This window comes from Melanaphis sacchari, unplaced genomic scaffold, assembly GCF_002803265.2.
Source record: "Melanaphis sacchari strain LSU unplaced genomic scaffold, SCAv2.0 Contig74_pilon_pilon, whole genome shotgun sequence".
In the NCBI taxonomy this organism is placed as follows: Eukaryota; Metazoa; Arthropoda; class Insecta; order Hemiptera; family Aphididae; genus Melanaphis; species Melanaphis sacchari.
Window position 1 is genome coordinate 706,477 of NW_020271531.1, and position 20,084 is coordinate 726,560.

Consider the following 20,084-nt stretch of genomic DNA (forward strand, 5'->3'; position numbering starts at 1 on the left):
AGTATGTGAATCGTGAATATTTTCCATTTGCTTGGGTTTACATTCGCGACACGTCCGCGACTTTTCGTTTGATATTTTCCCGGCGTGATCGATTATGCAATAATGGTACGCATATCATTTTTCCGCTCGCGATCACGCCAGCTCTGTCCGGCGCGCAAAAGACACGCGTTAAGTACCGCCTATTGTGCAAATATATTCAGATAGCTTGGACGAAAATAACCGCAATATTCAGCGCAAACGATGAACACCTGATAATACGACGACTTTAATATAATGCATTGTTCTGTTGTGTGCAGGAAGTGCAGAGACGGTATCGTAGTGCGCAACATCCGCACAGTCGTGGACTGTCACGCGGGCGTGTAAGGCCAGCATCGCGACATGGACCATCTCAAGTCCAACAACCAGTTTGACGATTTGCCGCACAAATGGGTGGCCGTAGTGGCCGACTACCTGCGGGGCTTCCGGAACGACACGACCGACTTCAACCGTCCGCAGCTCCGTTCGTCCGTCCGGCACACATATCCGGCGTTCGTGTGCGGCTACAGCGCGCTCATCATGGCCGGCGCGCTGTGCAACGCCTACGTGCTGGCCATTGTGGCCAGAAAGCGGCTGTACGCGGCCGATCCGGTGTACGTTTACGTGGCCAACCTGGCCGTCACGGGCATCGTCGAGTGCGTTTCCGTGCTGCCCATATCGCTGATGGTGTTGCTGGTCCAAAACTGGATATTCGGACGGTTCCTGTGTTTCTTCCTGCCAATGCTCCAGGTAAGGTCCTTTTATACGGTTGTTGATATCCGGCCGACGTATATTGCGATATAATAATATCGAGTCATACACCTAACCTAGCGCGGTACAACGCACACGTGTTCGTCGAACATTGCTCACCTGTACCGTTCTGCTAGGATTTGTCCCGATTCTACGTCTGTTATTAGTTTTCTACATTCGAACGCTTTAATACACCCCCCTGTATTGAAATACTACGATTTCATAATGATATGATGTCATGGCGTTTAGAAAGTGTTTATACTATATGGTGTCGTGACGGTTTTTGAATTATATAATGATCGACATAAATATATTACCATATTATTATTATATTATATAGAAATTGTTCGATTGATTGTTGGGACTCATTTACTCGAATAAATATTACATCCATCATTTCATTGTTTAACCGTTGACCATATTCATCATTAACTATTATCCTTAGTACGTAATTGTATTGTAATAATTTAAACAACTATTTGCTCAAATTTCGTTTTAAGTAAATCAACATATTTTCAAATGAATCATATTTTCTTTAACGATTTATCAATTTACCGAAGGGTTGTTATCATTTGAAAAATATATTATTTACTTATTATCTATAAAATATCATTATCGTCATTAAAAAGTTTTTTTAAGCTTATAGTTTAATTACAATTAGAATTTAAGCTTTTTCAAATTTAAATCTTATTAAAAACAAAATCCTATTATATTGTGATATAATTTCCAAAACTTAAATAGTGTTTCTTAATATAGGTTTTTATTAAACTCTAATATATTAGCTTAAACTATCAAATAATAGAATGATTTGTATTTATTTTTAGATTTTGAACGGAGTGATAAATGTATTGATTTTACAATGATGTGTTTTTTTTTTTTGTGTCTGTGTACAGCATAAGTAGTCGAAATAATGCTTCAATTTAAAACTTCGGGGGTGTTTCCGATGGAAAAGTGAATATCCTTGGTGCATTATAGAGGTAAAAAGTAGATATTTTCCAACAATTTTCAAAAAAATTGAGAAAAACAAAAAAAAAAATGACGGAATAACGGCAATTTTTACGCGAAACCAGTTTTTGACCAAATCGGTTTTATTATATGGTTGTAATTCAAAAACTAATAACTGTAAATACTTGAAATTTTCACCAAATTTTTATGTTGGTGTTATCTATATACAGTTTAATTTTTAAAAAATGTTGACTTTTTTGAGTTATTTACAGACCACTGAAATTATCGATTTTTATGAGAATTTTTTTTTGAAGTGTCAATAAAAAAATGTTGGATTACCAAAAAATTTTGAAAATTTAATACAAGGTTTCTTATAAGTTGTTCTTATTGTAGCTAAAAAAATTAAAAATCGTTAGTCACAGTTTTGTTTTTTAAACGTTTATAGTTAAAATATTAACGAAATCTATCGAAAACGCGAAAATTTGTAAGTAATTTTGAAGTTGAAAAATCATAAAATTTTTTGTGTTTATAACTAAGGATTAAAAATACTACACTATGTTTTCCCTAAGTTTTCCTTCAAGTAGCTATAGAAAAAACTCGAAGCATCATTATAGGAAAAATTTTAAGTGCGTTTGAATTTTAAATTTTTATGAAATAGCGTAACGATAACAATTTATCCTCGAACGATTTTAAATATTTGTTAATATTCAAAAAGTATCAAGTCATAGGATACTTGAAAATTTTACCAGTTATTTAGATTGGCATTTTCTTTACATGATTTAATTTTCAAAATATTTTGACTTTTTTTGAGCTATTTATAGACAACTAAAATTTTAAACTTTTCTGAAATTTTTTTTTGAAGTGTCGATAAAATTTTTTTGGCCCAATCAAAATACTTGAAAATTTAATACAAAGTTCTTCATAAATTATTCTTATAGTGATCAAAAATTTAATATATGCACAATTTTTTTTTTATTAGCATTTGAAGTTCAAATATTGACAAAAATTCGTCAAAACCATGAATATTTGTAAATTATTTTGTAGGTATAATTCATAAGCATTAATAATTAATTGATTGATTAACCATGACTTTTGCAAATGCGTCCTAATTGAAAAATAAAATATTTGTTTTAAAATAGAATGTATGACAATATTTAAATATAATATATCCTAGACTGATAAATCATCTCCGTTCAGAAACGTTTTTCGTAAACAATGATACCTATCATTGCATTCAAATTTAACCTACCCTAGTCTGAGGTTCACCTGACCCCCCAATGTATAGCATTAGGGTAGCATTAGTACCCACTTGCCCGCTTTTTTCCATTAAATCGTTAAAATATTATGTCAATGCCTTAATTAATTAATAGATATCGAATAAAACTTTTAACGCTGCATCCTCCAAGGTTCTAACCTATTTTTGGTTTACTCGTAATTGTGAAAAAATGTGCACTGGCTACCGGTACCCTTGTCAGTCAATTACTCAACGAAGGCATGGTTGAGAACTGTATGTACCAACGTAACATAATGATTAATTATTAAAATCAGTAAATGTTCTTCGTGTCAACGAAGACATTGACGAATTGTCGATCTGTCTATTTCCACTCAGAAAAATGTTCCACACTATTGTAAAAAAGCTGACAAAAACATCAAAATTCGATTTCCTCTCATCGACAGTGAAACTAAATTATAAAACACAACTATAATAACATTTTTACAATTCTATTTTGAGGCGTATAACTTATTCACTGTTTGTCTGTTTACAAATATCTTTTGTCAAATATTCATGTTAAGCCACATCCATTTATATTATTATTTTACGAGAAATGGGTTTGTTCTATTTTTGAATTTAAAATTTACATGATTTTTAGTTATTAATATACACTCAGAGATACGTTGTAAATAATGAATCCTTTAGCTTTAACTGTTTATCAAAAATGAGTAATCTTATTTTGAAAATTTTATTATTATTCATTAAAAATATACATGTATTTAAATTTTAATTATTTAAAACAATAATGATATTTTTATGATACCTACTTTAAAGTTCTTTTGTGATAATTTAAATTTTTACAAATTAGATATTTGACACAAAAAATACACATTATGCACGGAATTAAATACAATTTATTATATATATATTAAAATAAGAGTTAGAATGGTAATTTATTTATGTTAAGAATATTAAAATAAATTTATTATTACCAAAATATAAAACTAAAAGATGAAATTAAAATATGTTTTTCCCATGAGAAATTCTATTAATTTAATTTATATTCGTTCGTAAATTTACTATAGTTCTAACTTCTAACTTTTAAATCGTAAACTTTTTTTTTTTAAGTAAGCATAATATTATTATATTATTTAGATATTTTTTATTTCTTTTTTTAAATAAACATGCAACTTAATTTTGTTTAAAAAACTAAGAATTGGTCGTATTCAAATAAAATGTTATTCGTCACTATGGAAAATATGATTATTATAAAATTACACTATCTAAATATCTACATTTTTTTTTAAATCTGTATAATTCCTTAAACATTGAAATATTAGAATATTTATTAGTAAGTAGGTATTATTATGATGAAGCAATTCGTAAAAATTAAATATTTTTGCAGCCTAATATTTATGATCAATTTAAAATCCTTAAAAACATAAATTCTATTAACCGAACAAGAATAAATAAACTGATATAAAATAAATTTAACATTAGATTCAACATAATCTAAATAATACTTATTTGAATTTTAACACTAATTTAATTTTAATTTAGCAAAAGTTCAAATTAACTCATGACTTTTAAGTTTAATTAATAGAATAAATAATATAACCTATCATGGTATTATACCTAGTATATTTTAATACAGCTAAATAGATAATACAAATATAGTGTAAATACAAGAGGTTAGTAGTTACACAATAAAAATTACAAATAAAATTATGACTGTATTTCGCAAAATGCTTTTTTTAAGTTTTTTAATGGCCTATAACTAATTTGTCCGCATATATTTTTCGCTCTGAATGAAATTCATCATAATATTATATTTGATACCTATTGTTTGCTCCAAATAGAAATGTTAAATAGTTTAAATGATATGCATGACGCATGTACGTATAAAATATGAGACAGTTTTTAACACAAATATTTTAAAAATATCATATCACGTATTATACGTTCGAGTGCATTTTATAAATTTAACTTTAAAATAGATAGACCATTTTTTGTAAATAATCTAGATATCAATAAATATATTTTAATAATCATTAAGTAGCATAATAAAACACTTTATTGTTCAGATATTTACCTTTATAATGGTTTGGTAATCTTAATGTTCGTTGTTATATCAATAACGTTCAGAAGGCTCAGTATGAAAGTATGATACATCAGACATTACGAAAATATGTGTATCTGTCATTGGCTTATAAGATATAGACAAATCGATAGTAATGTACAAAATTATTTATAATTTATGTATGTTATAGATACTTGATAAAAATTATCTTACGGCGGGTTCGCCTTGGTTTTACTATAGGTTTATTCCAATTTTTCTTCATAATAATATTAATATAATTATAAAAATAAGAAATCAATAAAATCTAATTTATTAACTATTTAAAATAGGTGTATGAAATTGTTTATTCCTTCAAAAAAATAGTGAATAATAATAGTGGCTATGTATCTTACCTCAACGTGTTGACCTGTTCATTGGAAAACGGTGGCACATGTTTTCGGATCGGAGACAATAAATATTTGTTTTGCAACCACAAAACACTTAAAGTATAACGCAATGTTATGCAATCGAACGATGATAAAAAAAAAACAGTAGGTCATAGTCTTATAGTTTGAGATTTGAGACCGGAAATTCCTCACGAATTCCGACATAGAAAACGAAAATAAAAGCATAAAGACGACACACATTCGGCAATCAGATGGTGTAGACAGACGAGAAGAGAACAGCCGCGATGATCGTTTCATAAGATTTTTTGATGAAAAATATCGAGTTACCCGCTTGCTAGAAATATGCCATAAACAATAGTAGATATGGTTGGCGGTCGTCTTGGTCATGCATACACTCTGGGTTTTGCCGATAAAAATGTTGGAGACAACTTTACGAATGCGTTCATCCGTTAATTACATAGTGAGGTTGAATAATCTCGAAATAAGTTCGGCTGGGTAGAGCTCTTTCATATAACTCATAATTGATAAACTAAATAATTTTAACGACGACTTCTAAAACTATGAATTATATAGTTTCGCCAAATTATTTTTCTTATTACCAGCATACACAGTTTATCTCCAGATAATATCCGTGATATCTTATGTTATCATTCGTACGACATAGGTTGTCACTGTTAGCTTTTTCAACGTCAGTCTCGCAGCTGTACTATTCGCTAGATACGATGTTCGGATCATTTTTAAGTCATACCGTTTGCGAGTTTAATATGTTTGATGTAAAGTGTTGTGTAGTACGACGAAACGATACTGTGGCGAAAGTGACGTGGAATTTCTGAGGATTACGTGCCGGGTGGCTCGACAAGGAGCAATGTACATCAGTCATCTATATAATTCATGATATTGATTAAATATACATAATTAATATGTATTTAATCAATATTCACTGATTTCTCTTTGGAATAGTAACAAATTCATATAATGTTACTAAAATGCATATTTAGAACTTATTCTATTTACGAATATTGGTTTTGTGTAAGCTTGAAAAATTCAAGTAAAACTTTGGTAAATTCCTGTAATTTTTATTTCGCTATTTCGCTAAGACATAGGTTAAAATCAAAATGTTTATATTCAATTAAATAAAATTAATTATTATAGTTGAATAGTATATTATTATTTGTTTTAAATTTATTTAAAAAGATACCACAAAATATATATTATTATTTTTTGTTAAACATTTTTTTATTCAATTATACCCATTTTTTGTACTTATTTTTATTGTAGTAAACGCTTACATGTGTGTTTTAAATGTTTTGTACGAAAGTAAAATTAAAATTTATGATATGTAATGACTATTTTTAAAACCACGTATAAAAAACATTTGTTCAGAGATCCGAGAAACAAATTGGAACATGCCATCCTTGTAAATTTTTTCCATGAAATAATAACATAAAAATGTAATCTAATAAGTGATGCAAGAAAAATTGTTATATTTATAATTTTATAAATTTAATAATTTAGATGATTTGTTATTTGTAGTGAAAGTATTTTCTGTTGTAATTCGAGCCATTTGTGCTTCAGTTATGGTGGTCGGAAATTTGAAATAGAGGTAGATCTTAAAGCTTAATAAATTTTATAAATTTATAAAATTATAATTATATTATAATATAATAATATTATAATATTATAATATTATTATAATATTATATTATATATTATATTATATTATAATTATATTTATTTATTCAATTTTATAAATTGAATTATATTTTTAATTATATTTAAATTATTTTTAATTTAACTATCAGCAAGTTGAGTGCTTATTGGTAACCCTTTTCAGTTATTATTTTTGTTTGTGTTCATGTAAAGATTTTCTGATGTGTTTTGCTTATACTTACTGTTTTATGATCTATTTTTGAGCCACTACACTGATTATGATTATGTCGAAATTTGGTAAGACTTCAAACGTTTTCTTTGTTCACCGTATCAGAATTGTAGGTTTATAAAATAGCCAAACACGTACGTTTTATTTATTATTTTTGTCGACGAATAAATAACTTACTTATCACTCAAATATTTAATAAATGCTGACTATTACCTACAAAAACATTTAGACCTTGTGTTAGCTTGATACACTAAATGCAAATAAGAATAGATCACAAGAAATCCTTACATTTAACCATTATCTTAAAACGTAGAATCGTACCACCAGCTGTCACTTTAAATAAACAAAATATTCCAAAATCTTCAGACTTTCTTTATTTAGGCAATTCTGGGTAAATCATATAAAAACCAAGCGAATCCTTCTTTTCTCTAGAAAGAAATCGCTTTATTACTTATTCAGTTAACATTCTAAACTTAGGATGAAAACTAAATAACTTCTTTTTAAAACTTTATTGATGCTTATTTGAACATACGGCATCTAATTATGGGGTACTAAAAAAAAATTTAGTATAAAAAACTCAAATCTTAAAATCCATTACCCTTTGTATGATCAGAAAAAATGTGAAATACTCTATTTTATTTCTCCAACTACACCCGCCATTCATATAGATTCAAAAATAAATATAATAGAAAAAACTACCAAAATTACTCAAATCCACTAATACCCGCTCTTGATTTCTATACTATTCCTGGAAAACCCCGTTATAAGCTGAAGACAAAATAGTTTAGAGACTTAAATCTTTTTTAAATTTCAATTATCATAAATAATAATTAATCTTGGTTTAATTTTTTTATAAAGTATCACTGTTGAGTGGCTACCTTTATTATTAATGAAAAATATCATAATATATACCGAACCACTTATGTGTATTGTAATGCTTTTTCACAGATTTTTTTTATAGGGGGCAATGAATATAATATAATGCATAAATAATATTTGATTTAAAAATCTAGGATAGTATTTTATTTAAAATTAAATCTGTTATTTAAGAATTACTTTTCAAAGAACTAAAATAATACCATAGTTAAAAGATTATGAATGAAAATTATTCTTAGAATACAATTAAAACACGTGAGAAGCTGAGAAAGTTTAAATACTATAAAAATTATAAACCAGTTTAAATCATAATATAGCCAAATTACAGTAGAAACTTTTTAAATCGTTTATTAATAATTGTTTTAAATAATATTTAACGTTATGATAATATTGACTATATCAGCTTATAATTTTTCATTATGTTTTAAAATAATAAAATTTAGAATCATTTTTAATAAGAATGTAAATATGCTTTAGTGTTTGAAATTACAATACGCTTTGTACTTTTTGTAAGTAGCACATCTAAAACAGTAGTTCAACCAATCTGTAGCAACAATAAATATTAACTTTTAAGTTTGAGGCTTTCTTTGTAATTGGATTTGATAGATGTAATTTCTGGATATAATATAGTTTAATGATAAAATAATATAATTATTGTAATAATTTTAATTATTTTAAAGAATGAAACGTTGTCTTATTTTGTAGTAATTTTTTCAGTTATTATATAATAGATATTATTCTGAAGTAAATATTAAAAAATACGAATGAAAATAAAACTCTAAATAAATTATATTTTTCATTTTGAAATATACTTTTTTTTTTTTTTTTTTGTAGGTAATTATAAATAAGATTAAAAAAATAACTAAAAATAATGTTCGAATTTCCGCATTTACTTAGTCATAGAGCCTAAAAATGATCGTGCTTCATCATGTGTTTGTAAAGTGTTAGGGCAATAAATATTAGTTTACACTAAGTAGTTGAAAATTATCTGTTAATAAGTATATGTACTTAAAGTATTTTAGAGTCAATTGAAATGTGCCAAATATTTGTTGGCTCAAATTCAATTGCTTTCATTAAAAATAAGGTATAAGTACTATTGAATTTTAAATTAATGTAAGTAATCGAAAATTATTTTTGTAAATTAAATGTGTATGAGTATATTTTAAAATATATTGCTTATTTGTTTAGGTAAAATATAATATTGATTTTTCAGCAAATACCTCAATGGTTATTTTATGTTTTTTTAATTTTTAAAAGGATAAATAACACGTTTTTACATTACCGCGGGAAAACAGAAAAAACAGAAAGTAAATTTATTTTTAACAAATCCACAAGAGTATTCAAATTTATTTTGTTAGGTATTGAATTTTATTTCATCGATTTCATTAGTTATTTTTTTCACAGAGATCAGATGAATTAGCCGATTTAGATACAATCTTTGCATTTTATATTTTTAGATATTTTATTTAAGTGTACAGTATGTTAATTACTAGACATATATTATAAGCATAGGTTATTATTCAGTAATTTTAACAAACTATGTATCCTTACATGTTCTTTATTTACGAAATTGGTTGTTATAATCAGCTTAAGATTTTAATGATATTTAATGATGTTTTATTTAATATAATATTTATTTATCTGTAATTATATAATTTTGGAAATTATATGAAGACACAACTTTGAGTATTTAACTTTTGATGTAGTTATCCTTTATACTTTTATAATACAAAATGAATTATCGTAATATATAATTGCTTTTTTTATGGTGGTTGATTTCATAATAAGCAATCTTTTAATTTATTTTTATTTTTTCATTGTTAGAATCACAAAAACATATTACAATTTATTTTTATATTTCCATTCCCAAAAATGATAATGGTTGTTTTAAATATTGTGATATTTCAAATACATTTAAAATTTATTGAAACTTAATAATTATGTAATATTTTACTCAGAATAGTATATTTTAGAATTAATTTTCATTTAATATTATAAAAATTACTTTAAGTCACAATTATACATTTAATGTTGCGTATTTTATAAATATATTTTAAATTTTGAACAAGTTATAGTTTAACCATTTTAGTAAACGTTGAAATTTTGGTTTTAATAATATGTATATATATATATTATCTAATATAATAAAGTTAATTTAATTTTCCTTGAATATTAAGTTGAACTACAAATGAAATCTTACAATATTTTTAATCTGTTAATTACTATAAAATGTTTATACCCAGTTTATCATAATTTATACTAATATTTTCTTCTTTGGAGTGTTTTTGTAGGTTATTGATTATTTATGTCAAAAGAAAATTCAAAATATGAATCGAACGACGATACACGATCTTTTTTTTATAGTAGTAGAAGGTATTTTATAATGTATATTATAATGTATGCATAATAATTTGATTACACACTATTATAAGTTAGTACGGCAAATTCACTATTGCAAAATACAGGTACCATTAAATCCTCTATGCGTTGTAAGATAAAATTATACTCATGTTTTAGAGTTTATAGTTTAAGTTTATTATGTTTGTATGAAACACTGTTCTTTATTAAATGAGATTATCTAGTATATAAATTTGTTTATAGTATTGAAACACTAACAACTAACAGCAATGAAACGTGTAGTAGACCATATTGTGTTGTTAAGACGAAAAACTTAAACATTTTATGGATAAAATATGCATAAATATTAAAATATCTTATTATGTTAATTACGACCATGACATAAAATTATTGCATTATTTTTGAACATTTTCCTAAAATTCAAAAAGTTGTTTTTTTGTGTAGCGTATGATATATTCAAAATTTATTTAAAAAAAAAATTAAAATAATAAATTATTAATAATAATTATTATTAATTATTTAATTATTTGAAATAATATACGAGTATTGTTTGAATAAAGAAAAAATAAAAGTTATGTACAATTTGTGATCTACGTCAAGAAAGTTAATTAATGATAAAATAAATGAAAACGGCTGGAAAAATATTCATTTTATTTTTCTAAAATATGAGAGCAGATGAAAGAAATATATTATCAAGTATTAGATCTCTTTTTTTATTTTTATTTTTTAATAACAAACGTGTATAGAAGACCAATATTTGATCGAACTGTTGAATAAAAAAAGATACAAAAAAACTCGATGTGTTATACAATCAACTCACGTATGAGTTGACCATTGTTTTCCTTTTTTACTTAAAATAATTAAAATTGTGTAAGATTTTTTACTTGTGCGATTTCAGAAACTGTTATGATATTAATTAGATGTAATTCAATACACAAGAATTCTGTAAATATTTTTCGTTAATTTTTTTCTCTAACTTATAGGTTACAGCCATATTATTTTGAGTTACGTGTATGTCTCACTCATCGTTCTTCTTCAAGTTTTACTGTATAATAAGGGATTTGCGACGTGCATTTGACATATAGTTAATTGAGTTAACTTACGGTATCCAGTTTGTTTAATTTATAGTGTAAGTTTTTGAACGGAAACGATATATTGTATATATAAAAACAAAGTGGTAACTAGGGTCGGATAGTAAATCGGCCATTATCGAAAACATCGACATAATTGACAACATGACGTACCTACTACCTACTACCTATCAAAGACATTCAAATTAAAAATTAGATATCTTATGAACTATGTTGTTCAAATTTATTGTTGCCAACAATTTTTAATGCTTTTAAAAACGTTTCTGTATGCTTTAGGACTTATAAATAATATAGTTGGTATACATCGGAGTTATTAAAAAATAAATTAAGTTAATATAATTTTTAATATTGTCATCTAATTATTGCTTATATTATAAAATTTAAGTTCAACACAAAAATTTATGTTCAATACTTTATATTTATTATAAATATATATATATATTATGTATCCATTTGTTTTAAAAAAATCTTACAAATTATGATTTAAATTATCAATATTTACAATAGTGATGGATTAAAAAAAAATACGAGTATTTATACCCAGTAATAGCTAAACTATTTTTACCGCGAGTCATAAAAAAAAAATTTGCCGTGCTTAAAATTTGAATTTTTCCCTTAAACTTTAAAATTATTAGAATTTTAGTGATTGGTATACAGATAAGTTTTGTGATATAGAATACTTTCGCGGGCCAAATATTAAATGATTGTGGATCGGAGTTGGCCTGCGGGCCATAGTTTAGCCACCACTGATTTATACTGAACAAATTTGTTGGAAATTAATTAAATATCCAGTTTCCTTGTTGTATACCTCTAATCAATATTTCAGAAAATATATTCAGTCCATCAATTGTTATTATTCATTGTGATTAAATTATGTACTTTTATACACTTGACATATTCATTTTTATGTTAATTTTTTTAGTTAATATTGACAATTTGGGAATATAATGCTTGATATCGATTTATTGATTTAACATATGAAAGCAGTTATTTAGATATGTTAAATATATTTTATTTTATTTCAAACAACTGTACGATAAATATATATATATACGTTTTTGAATGTTTAGTTATTTATCAGGTGTATTATAGACATTTTATGTCATAAACTTTTATCCCTTGTTAAACACTTTTATCTAACACATTTATTTGGTTTTTATATTTTGACGATTGTAATATAATATATTAAACGTTTTTTAGTATTCGGTACATTTTTCATTGTCAAGCATGAAATAAAAAGATGACATTTTTCTCCACGAATCCTAAACTTTTAAAAAAACCAAAATCATTGACATTACTAATCGGAAGTATATAATTTTTCAAAGTCTAAAGTTTACCAGTGAAATCAAAAAAAGTCTTAAGACTGAATGTAACATCGATAATATTTTAAAGTTAAAACATTTATTTATTCATAATATTTTACTCGTATGTTAACTAATTAAAAAAAAATGATTCAAATAGGAACTATATTGATACACTGCTCCACTTATGAATTATTATCAAACTATAAAATTAATATATACATTTATATATATATTAATTATATAATTAATATATTATATCCATAATATTTTTTTAAATGTTTCGAAAAAATTATTATTCTCCAAATGCTGTCCAAGATGAATAAACAATTTATTTTCGATTGAATGTACATACAATTTGTATATTAATTTCATTTAAAGTCAGTAAAATAAAAAAATAAAACAAATATGATTAATATGAAACTTAATTTCACTAGTTGGCAGTTACTATACAATTTATTTTGTTTCTATACATACATAGGAGAGTGTCTCATGAGAATTTATGTTATTTATGTTATTAGTTTAACGTGTTATAATGTAGCGACTGGTAATGTAATATAGATCCCTAAACCATTTATTTTAAATTATGAAATGTTAAAGTTCGAACTTTATAATATGTATCTATTTATTTATAATAATTTATTATCATTTTTAAATTTTTTTCAATAAGTATCCATTATTTTAAAATAATATTAAATTCTAATCATTTTAAAATTTGAGATAGTTATACAATTCTTTTAAAAAAATATTTTAAAATAATATTATATGAACTTATAAATTAATATATTAATCGTAATTTATATCTTGAAAACATATTTTCACAAACTCAAATACCAACCTGTCATAATGTTTAATTTAATAATCTATTTTTAATAAATAAGCTCTTAAAAATAATATTTTTAATCAATTATTCTTGAATAATTATATGCAATGAAAATTTTTTTTTAATATATGAATCAAAATTCAAATTTAATGGACATTTATTTGAACTCTGGAAAATTAGGTTAATAATAGTTTATAAAAGCTTTGATGAAACATTTAGATATTAGTTAAATTTTAAATACCTGCATATATTTATTTACTTACTTAGCAGAGTAAAATATACGATTTTTACATTAATCTCAATCAAATTAATTGCAATTTTTTATTACAAAGAAATAGATTTTAAGTGACTTTAGAATAATGTCGCAGCTGCATTTTTCATTAGGGTTAAAATTTTATGTATAATTGTCTTAGAATGCAAAAATATATTATTCTTAAAATAGCTTAATGGATTAAATGAACAGAGTTCTAAAAATATAACTGAATTGTTGTTCAAATTATAATAATATTTTATTCGAAATTCAGTCAGAGTTTATATTCGTTCAATACAATTTTCTCTTAGATTAAATTATATTCAGCTCTCTGTAGAAAATGTTCATAATTTTAGCTTCTGTTTGACTGACCATTTACCGAGGAGCTATTGTATTGTGTATAGACCAACATACATCAAAGTATATCGCTGCCATTTCTCCCTCTACATATACAAAAAAAGGGTGGACCGTAAATTTAAATTTAATTCGTTCCGGAAAGAAACGAATAAAAAGTTCATTTGAATTATTGATAACGACTGACCCGGGTTGTTACTGGATTCATATTTTGTATTTGGAAAACCTGCTGATCTTTTTCAAATACGTTTTATTTAATTTTACTTATGGGGTTCGTGATATTATTTTAGCAATTTAATCACTAAATTTTGGATGGATATTGTTTTTAAATTATCGGGAACACATATGGTTATTGATCAATGGATATAAGAAATATTTGAATTTATAGTGTAAATTTCAACGTTATACGCTATATAGATATTATTAACATCATATATATATATATATATATATATATATATATATAAACATAACAAATAGTAATCAATTCGACTCACAGTTTCTTTAAAGTATAGGAATATTAATTCATTAATGCAAGTGATTTATATCGATGCCGTGATATGAAAACCTTGTTTTTATAATTAATTTTAATTGCACACAATTTTTTATCATTTAATGCTTGATTTTCGTTTAATTAAAAAATAAGGATTTTCATCATATTAATATTTTTAGCATTCAATTTTCTCATGATTAATTTTGTTTCAGAAAAAAGTCTATGGAATATTTTTTTATACACATATAATGGTAATAAAATATTTTAGAATTATTTTAAGATATAATCTTATATCTATGTTTTGTAAAGCTAAACTATGTGTAAGTATATTACTCTTTAGGATGTAGCTAAAGAATCTAAAATTCTTATTAAGTTTGACCTTCATTTACATAGTTACGAATTTCAAAGGTGACTACAGGTGGAAACATACAAATATTTATTTATTTTAAAAAGTATGTATTTCATAGCCATTCATGGTTTTTCTTACACGATTATTATTATTAAGATGAACTTAGTATGATATATTTTAATATTGCCTCAAAAAGTTGTAAGTAATTAATACCTTGTGTTAAAAACCATAAAAAAAACATCTAACTATAAAACCCACTAAAAATGTACCCATGTTATAATTTATAATATATTTTATAGTATTAACATAAATCATAATTATTAGAAAAATAAAAATTTAAAAGAACTAACATTTTATAATTTAAATTAAATTTGCTATTATTTTTATTTGAGAAAATAAAAATAAATAATATGTAAGCTAGGTATATAGCATAAAATTTGTTCATTTTTTTCCATTATTTGCACTAAATTTGTTTGATAGAAAAAGATCATTAAAAATGTCAATAGATCAGAAATTGGAAACATATTATGGTGTATTAAGTAAGTAACTTAGTTTTTGAATTTTATTTCTCCAAAAAAAAGAAAACAATAACCTTTACGGAAATCTATCACGTATTAGATCCTAATCTAATTCCACTGAAGTTAACCACCCGTTAAACTTTGTTTTTAATTAAGACTCATTTGATTTTTTTTTTATGCGGTGTTTTGTAATTTCATTAGAAAGTCAACTTAATTTTTTATGATCGGCTAAAATTTTTTTTTTATTACATTAAATATTCGCTCGTATAATAACTAAAGTGAAACTTCTGAATAGCGGATTTACTCATGACTCAGTCACTGAAATGTTGTCCGTTTTTGGAGATATTTGATGTTCAGAAAGAGAGTAGGAAGGATTCACTGAATGTTTCTTCAAGCGATTTTTCTCTTTTATTGTTATTCCAAAAAAATACCATTAGATACTTAAAAATTTCACAAAAGTTATATTAACATTTTTTTTCAAATTTTTTTATCATTTATATGGTATTCATTTTTTTAAAGCTATTTGTAGGTATAAGATTTTCGATTATTTAACATTTTTTTTTTTTTTTTAAATGATGATTAAAAATATTCATTGGATCAAAATAAATAAAAATTTAATAGGAGATTACACATAAGTTTTTTTTATATCTATATAGATTATTAAAAATACATAGTCTTAATTTTTTTTAATGTACATTTAAGCTTAGTTATGAAAATTGAATACAATTTTTCTCATAAATAGTTGATACTAAGTCATTATAAGACTGAAAAATCTAAAATATTTACATCTAATGTACAGCCGAGTGGTACTTAATTGCCCATCTTTTTTTATATACAATATTTTTTAGGTAGTTACATCGTTACATAATTGTTAGTTTAATATTTATGACAACTATGTGAGGTTAACTAATTCATTCTTTTATTATATTTCTCTTATCTATTATAAAGTTTTTTTTGTTTGTTGGTTATAAAGCAATACACTATACTTAATAGATATCATGTGAAATTTGAATGTCATTTTTAAAATTTTAGAAAGAATTTTAAAAACTTTCGAATAAGATATTGGAATTAAGTGAATATTAACTTACTGTCCATATAATTGTAAGATATGATAAATCATTGTATTAAAAATACAATCCTTTAATGGTCTTGGTTGTATGATCAAAAGTCAACAGATAGTAATGAATACTAAAATTTATTACTAAATGTAACTAAAATTTTTAGTCAAAATATTCCAAAAAAAGTTTTAAAATAAAATAAATTAAAATAAAAACAATTATCCCTCATTATGGTTTTAAAAGTGTTTAAAATATTATTAAACGCATTTTTATATTTATATTGTATAATATGATTAAGAATAATTTCACTTTCTATAAAAAGAGTAGTAATACTAACTTGAATTATTTATAAAATATTAAATAAGATAATAATTACCGATCTAATCGTAGGATTTTTAAACAATTGTTGGAATTTTTTACGATGAAATTTGCATTTAATTTAATATCTATCAAAATTAAATTTCCAATGGATTAAACTATAATGAATGAAAAAATCCAAATGTTTTAAAATCAATTTACATTAACACATGGATCAGAAATTGGTGAACTGCGAAAGGCAGAAATCTGGACCATCAAGTATAATTTACTTTTATATATTGTTTTAATTCAATTTAAAATTATTCTCATAAAAATATTTAAAAAAAAAAATTTATTTACGTGAAACTCTAGTAGGTATTATGTTTTAAAATAATGTACCTGTACTAGGTAGCATGGTTAAAAACTTAATATTCTAACTTTTTAATACATTTTTGAAATAAATAATGAAGTTTTAAGTTTTGAATTTAAAAATAAAGTATTATTATTATACTGATAGATTATTTTTTTGTAACACGATTTTTCAAAATTATTTTTATTATTTGGAATCAAATAAAAATGATTTACTAGTTACCAACTACTAGTTTGAAACTCTCACGATTTTAACTTTAAGTTCTACAGTTATATTTAAATTTACAGTTGAAACACTACTAAATAAGTATATCGTCAAACAGAATAATAAAGAGATTCTAAATCTAAACTGTATTTCCTTCGAGTTCAAAACTTGGAAATAAATATTGAATCAAAAACAATAAATAATATAGAAATCAGAAATTATATTTACTTTACAAATTTAGGTCAAATACAAAGCAAGATTAATAAACAGTATTAATAGTATTAGTATTAGTAATTCAAAGTTGAATTTATTGTCATTAGTATTTATTTTATAGCCGCTTAAAATATTCAAAAACGTACTCAGAATAATATTTAATTAAATTTTTTTTTGATTTTTTTTTTATATTTTATTGACTCTTTTATTCGCATACTTAAAGAGATAGTCAAAATTCAAAAACTGCACGAGTTTTAGGTATAACCACGGTTTCTGAAATATAGGCATAGTAGAATGAACTCACACATGTTTAGTGTTTTTAAAACTGCTGTCTATAATTTTTTTACTCGTGGAGAAATCACTAGACAATTGATAAATATAAAAAAAAGAAACTAGAAACTTGACCTTGACCAATATCTGAAAAAAACACTTATAGAAAGATAAAAATTCAATATGTTTTATATGTATCACTTCGAATTTTTTCCATTAAAAATATTCGATTTACTTATGGTTTTGAAAAATATTTATTGGGGGAATAAATATAAAAATCCATGAAAATATTGTGACCACCGTTTAGGTTAGTGCTATCTGTTGGTATCATTCAATTAGAGTTTTTTTTGTTCATTTGACTTAAAATATGGTAAATATACGGATAGTTTCATATGCATTGCAAATTTGCTACAGACGACTAAATAAGAAAGATTATTGACCGGTTCACATTTTGATGTTGGTCATGTGAACTTTTGAGTGTTTGGGGATAGAAAAGTTGTTGGTTAACCGCCAAAATCGAACTACAGATTTATTACGGAAAAACTTTTGCAATGAACACAAATACTTGCGTTTATATTGTTACTATATCGTTTATTAATAACCCCTTCGGGCTGACAAATATCACTGCTGTCTCAGTGATTTATGTAGGGAGATGTATACTTAGAAAAAAAAAAATCGAAAAAACTAAAAAGTTCCAACAGCTGTAGCTAGAGATCTGCCATAGGTATTTTTTTTTTTTTATCTCTAAAAGGTTTGCAAAAAAATAAAAAAAACGAATACTAAACCCGAATATTTCTCATTGTATTTTGACACATATTATTAATAAAACATATTATTATATTTTTTGGGTAACTACCATATAGATATTATGAAAAATTTCTTCAATTTTTTTTAAATCACTTAAGATTAATTGTCTCTATAATTGTATTAATATTACAATAGAGTATTTTCAATACTAAAAAAACCTACAACAAATATATAATACAACCTTGTCACTCAATAATAATTTTTAAATAAGTTAAGTTTACCAATATCTTTAATTTTTAATTTAATACAATTTCGCTTTAATATGATAAATTACATAAATATTATTATAAAAATATAGTACCAAATAACAAACCAGGACTAATATACAGCATAGTTAATTATATTAATACAATCAATTATTTAAATATAACCGATTGGAACAGTATTGAATACTATTTAGTTATTCATTTAAATTTAAAAGAACTTTTAATTATCTATTAAACATCTTGTTATAGTGATAAATTTACTGTGGATGATATTAACTGTCGATGAATATTTCAATGTGGAATTAATTTTGGTGATTTTAAAAATGATTAATATGTCTACATAAAAATATTAATGCATTTTATGAGATTAAAATAAAATACTGTCATATGTATGATAGAACTTACATAACTGAATCACGGTTTAAATTATTTATTGTATTAATTAAAATACTTATTATGGTTACACAAAATTTAATACTATAAATGCAAGTTGCCAAGTTAATACTTAAAGTTATTGACGCTGCGTACTTATAAATTATAATTAAAATATTCAGAAAAATACAAAGACCTAGTTTAATTTACCTCGTCAAAAGAAAGGTTAAGGTTATTATTTATTGTAAATTTTAAAGCCATAATAAATTATTTTTATTCGAAAAAAGATTTTTAGCAGCACCCAGTTTATTATAGTTTTTATGAATTATAAGACGGTTTTTTAGTTTTTAATTAAATATATTTCAGTAAATAATTTATTACTAAAAATAGATTATTAAAGCATATTAAATATATAATAATAGGTAGGTTTGTTGAAGAAACCATTGGTTATAAGTTATCAGTGATAACTCATCAAACTATAATGAAATCTTTAGATGTTCAAAATAATAAGAATAAAAATAATATTTTTTTTAAATTAAAAAACTTACCATAGTTGAAAATATTGATTTTTATCTACGCAATTGTTAAAATTTTCTAAATATTTCA

General features: G+C 24.2%; 1 protein-coding gene across 1 annotated transcript in view; it reads left to right on the forward strand.

Annotated features, from left to right (window-relative positions):
• Positions 1-20,084, forward strand: part of LOC112601084 (prolactin-releasing peptide receptor) — a 97,814-nt gene that overhangs the window by 6,892 nt on the left and 70,838 nt on the right. Inside the window, exon 2 of the mRNA XM_025348511.1 lies at positions 297-765. Coding sequence (XP_025204296.1) covers positions 379-765 — 387 coding nt within the window. The 5' untranslated portion in view covers positions 297-378. The remainder of the gene's footprint in view (positions 1-296; positions 766-20,084) is intronic.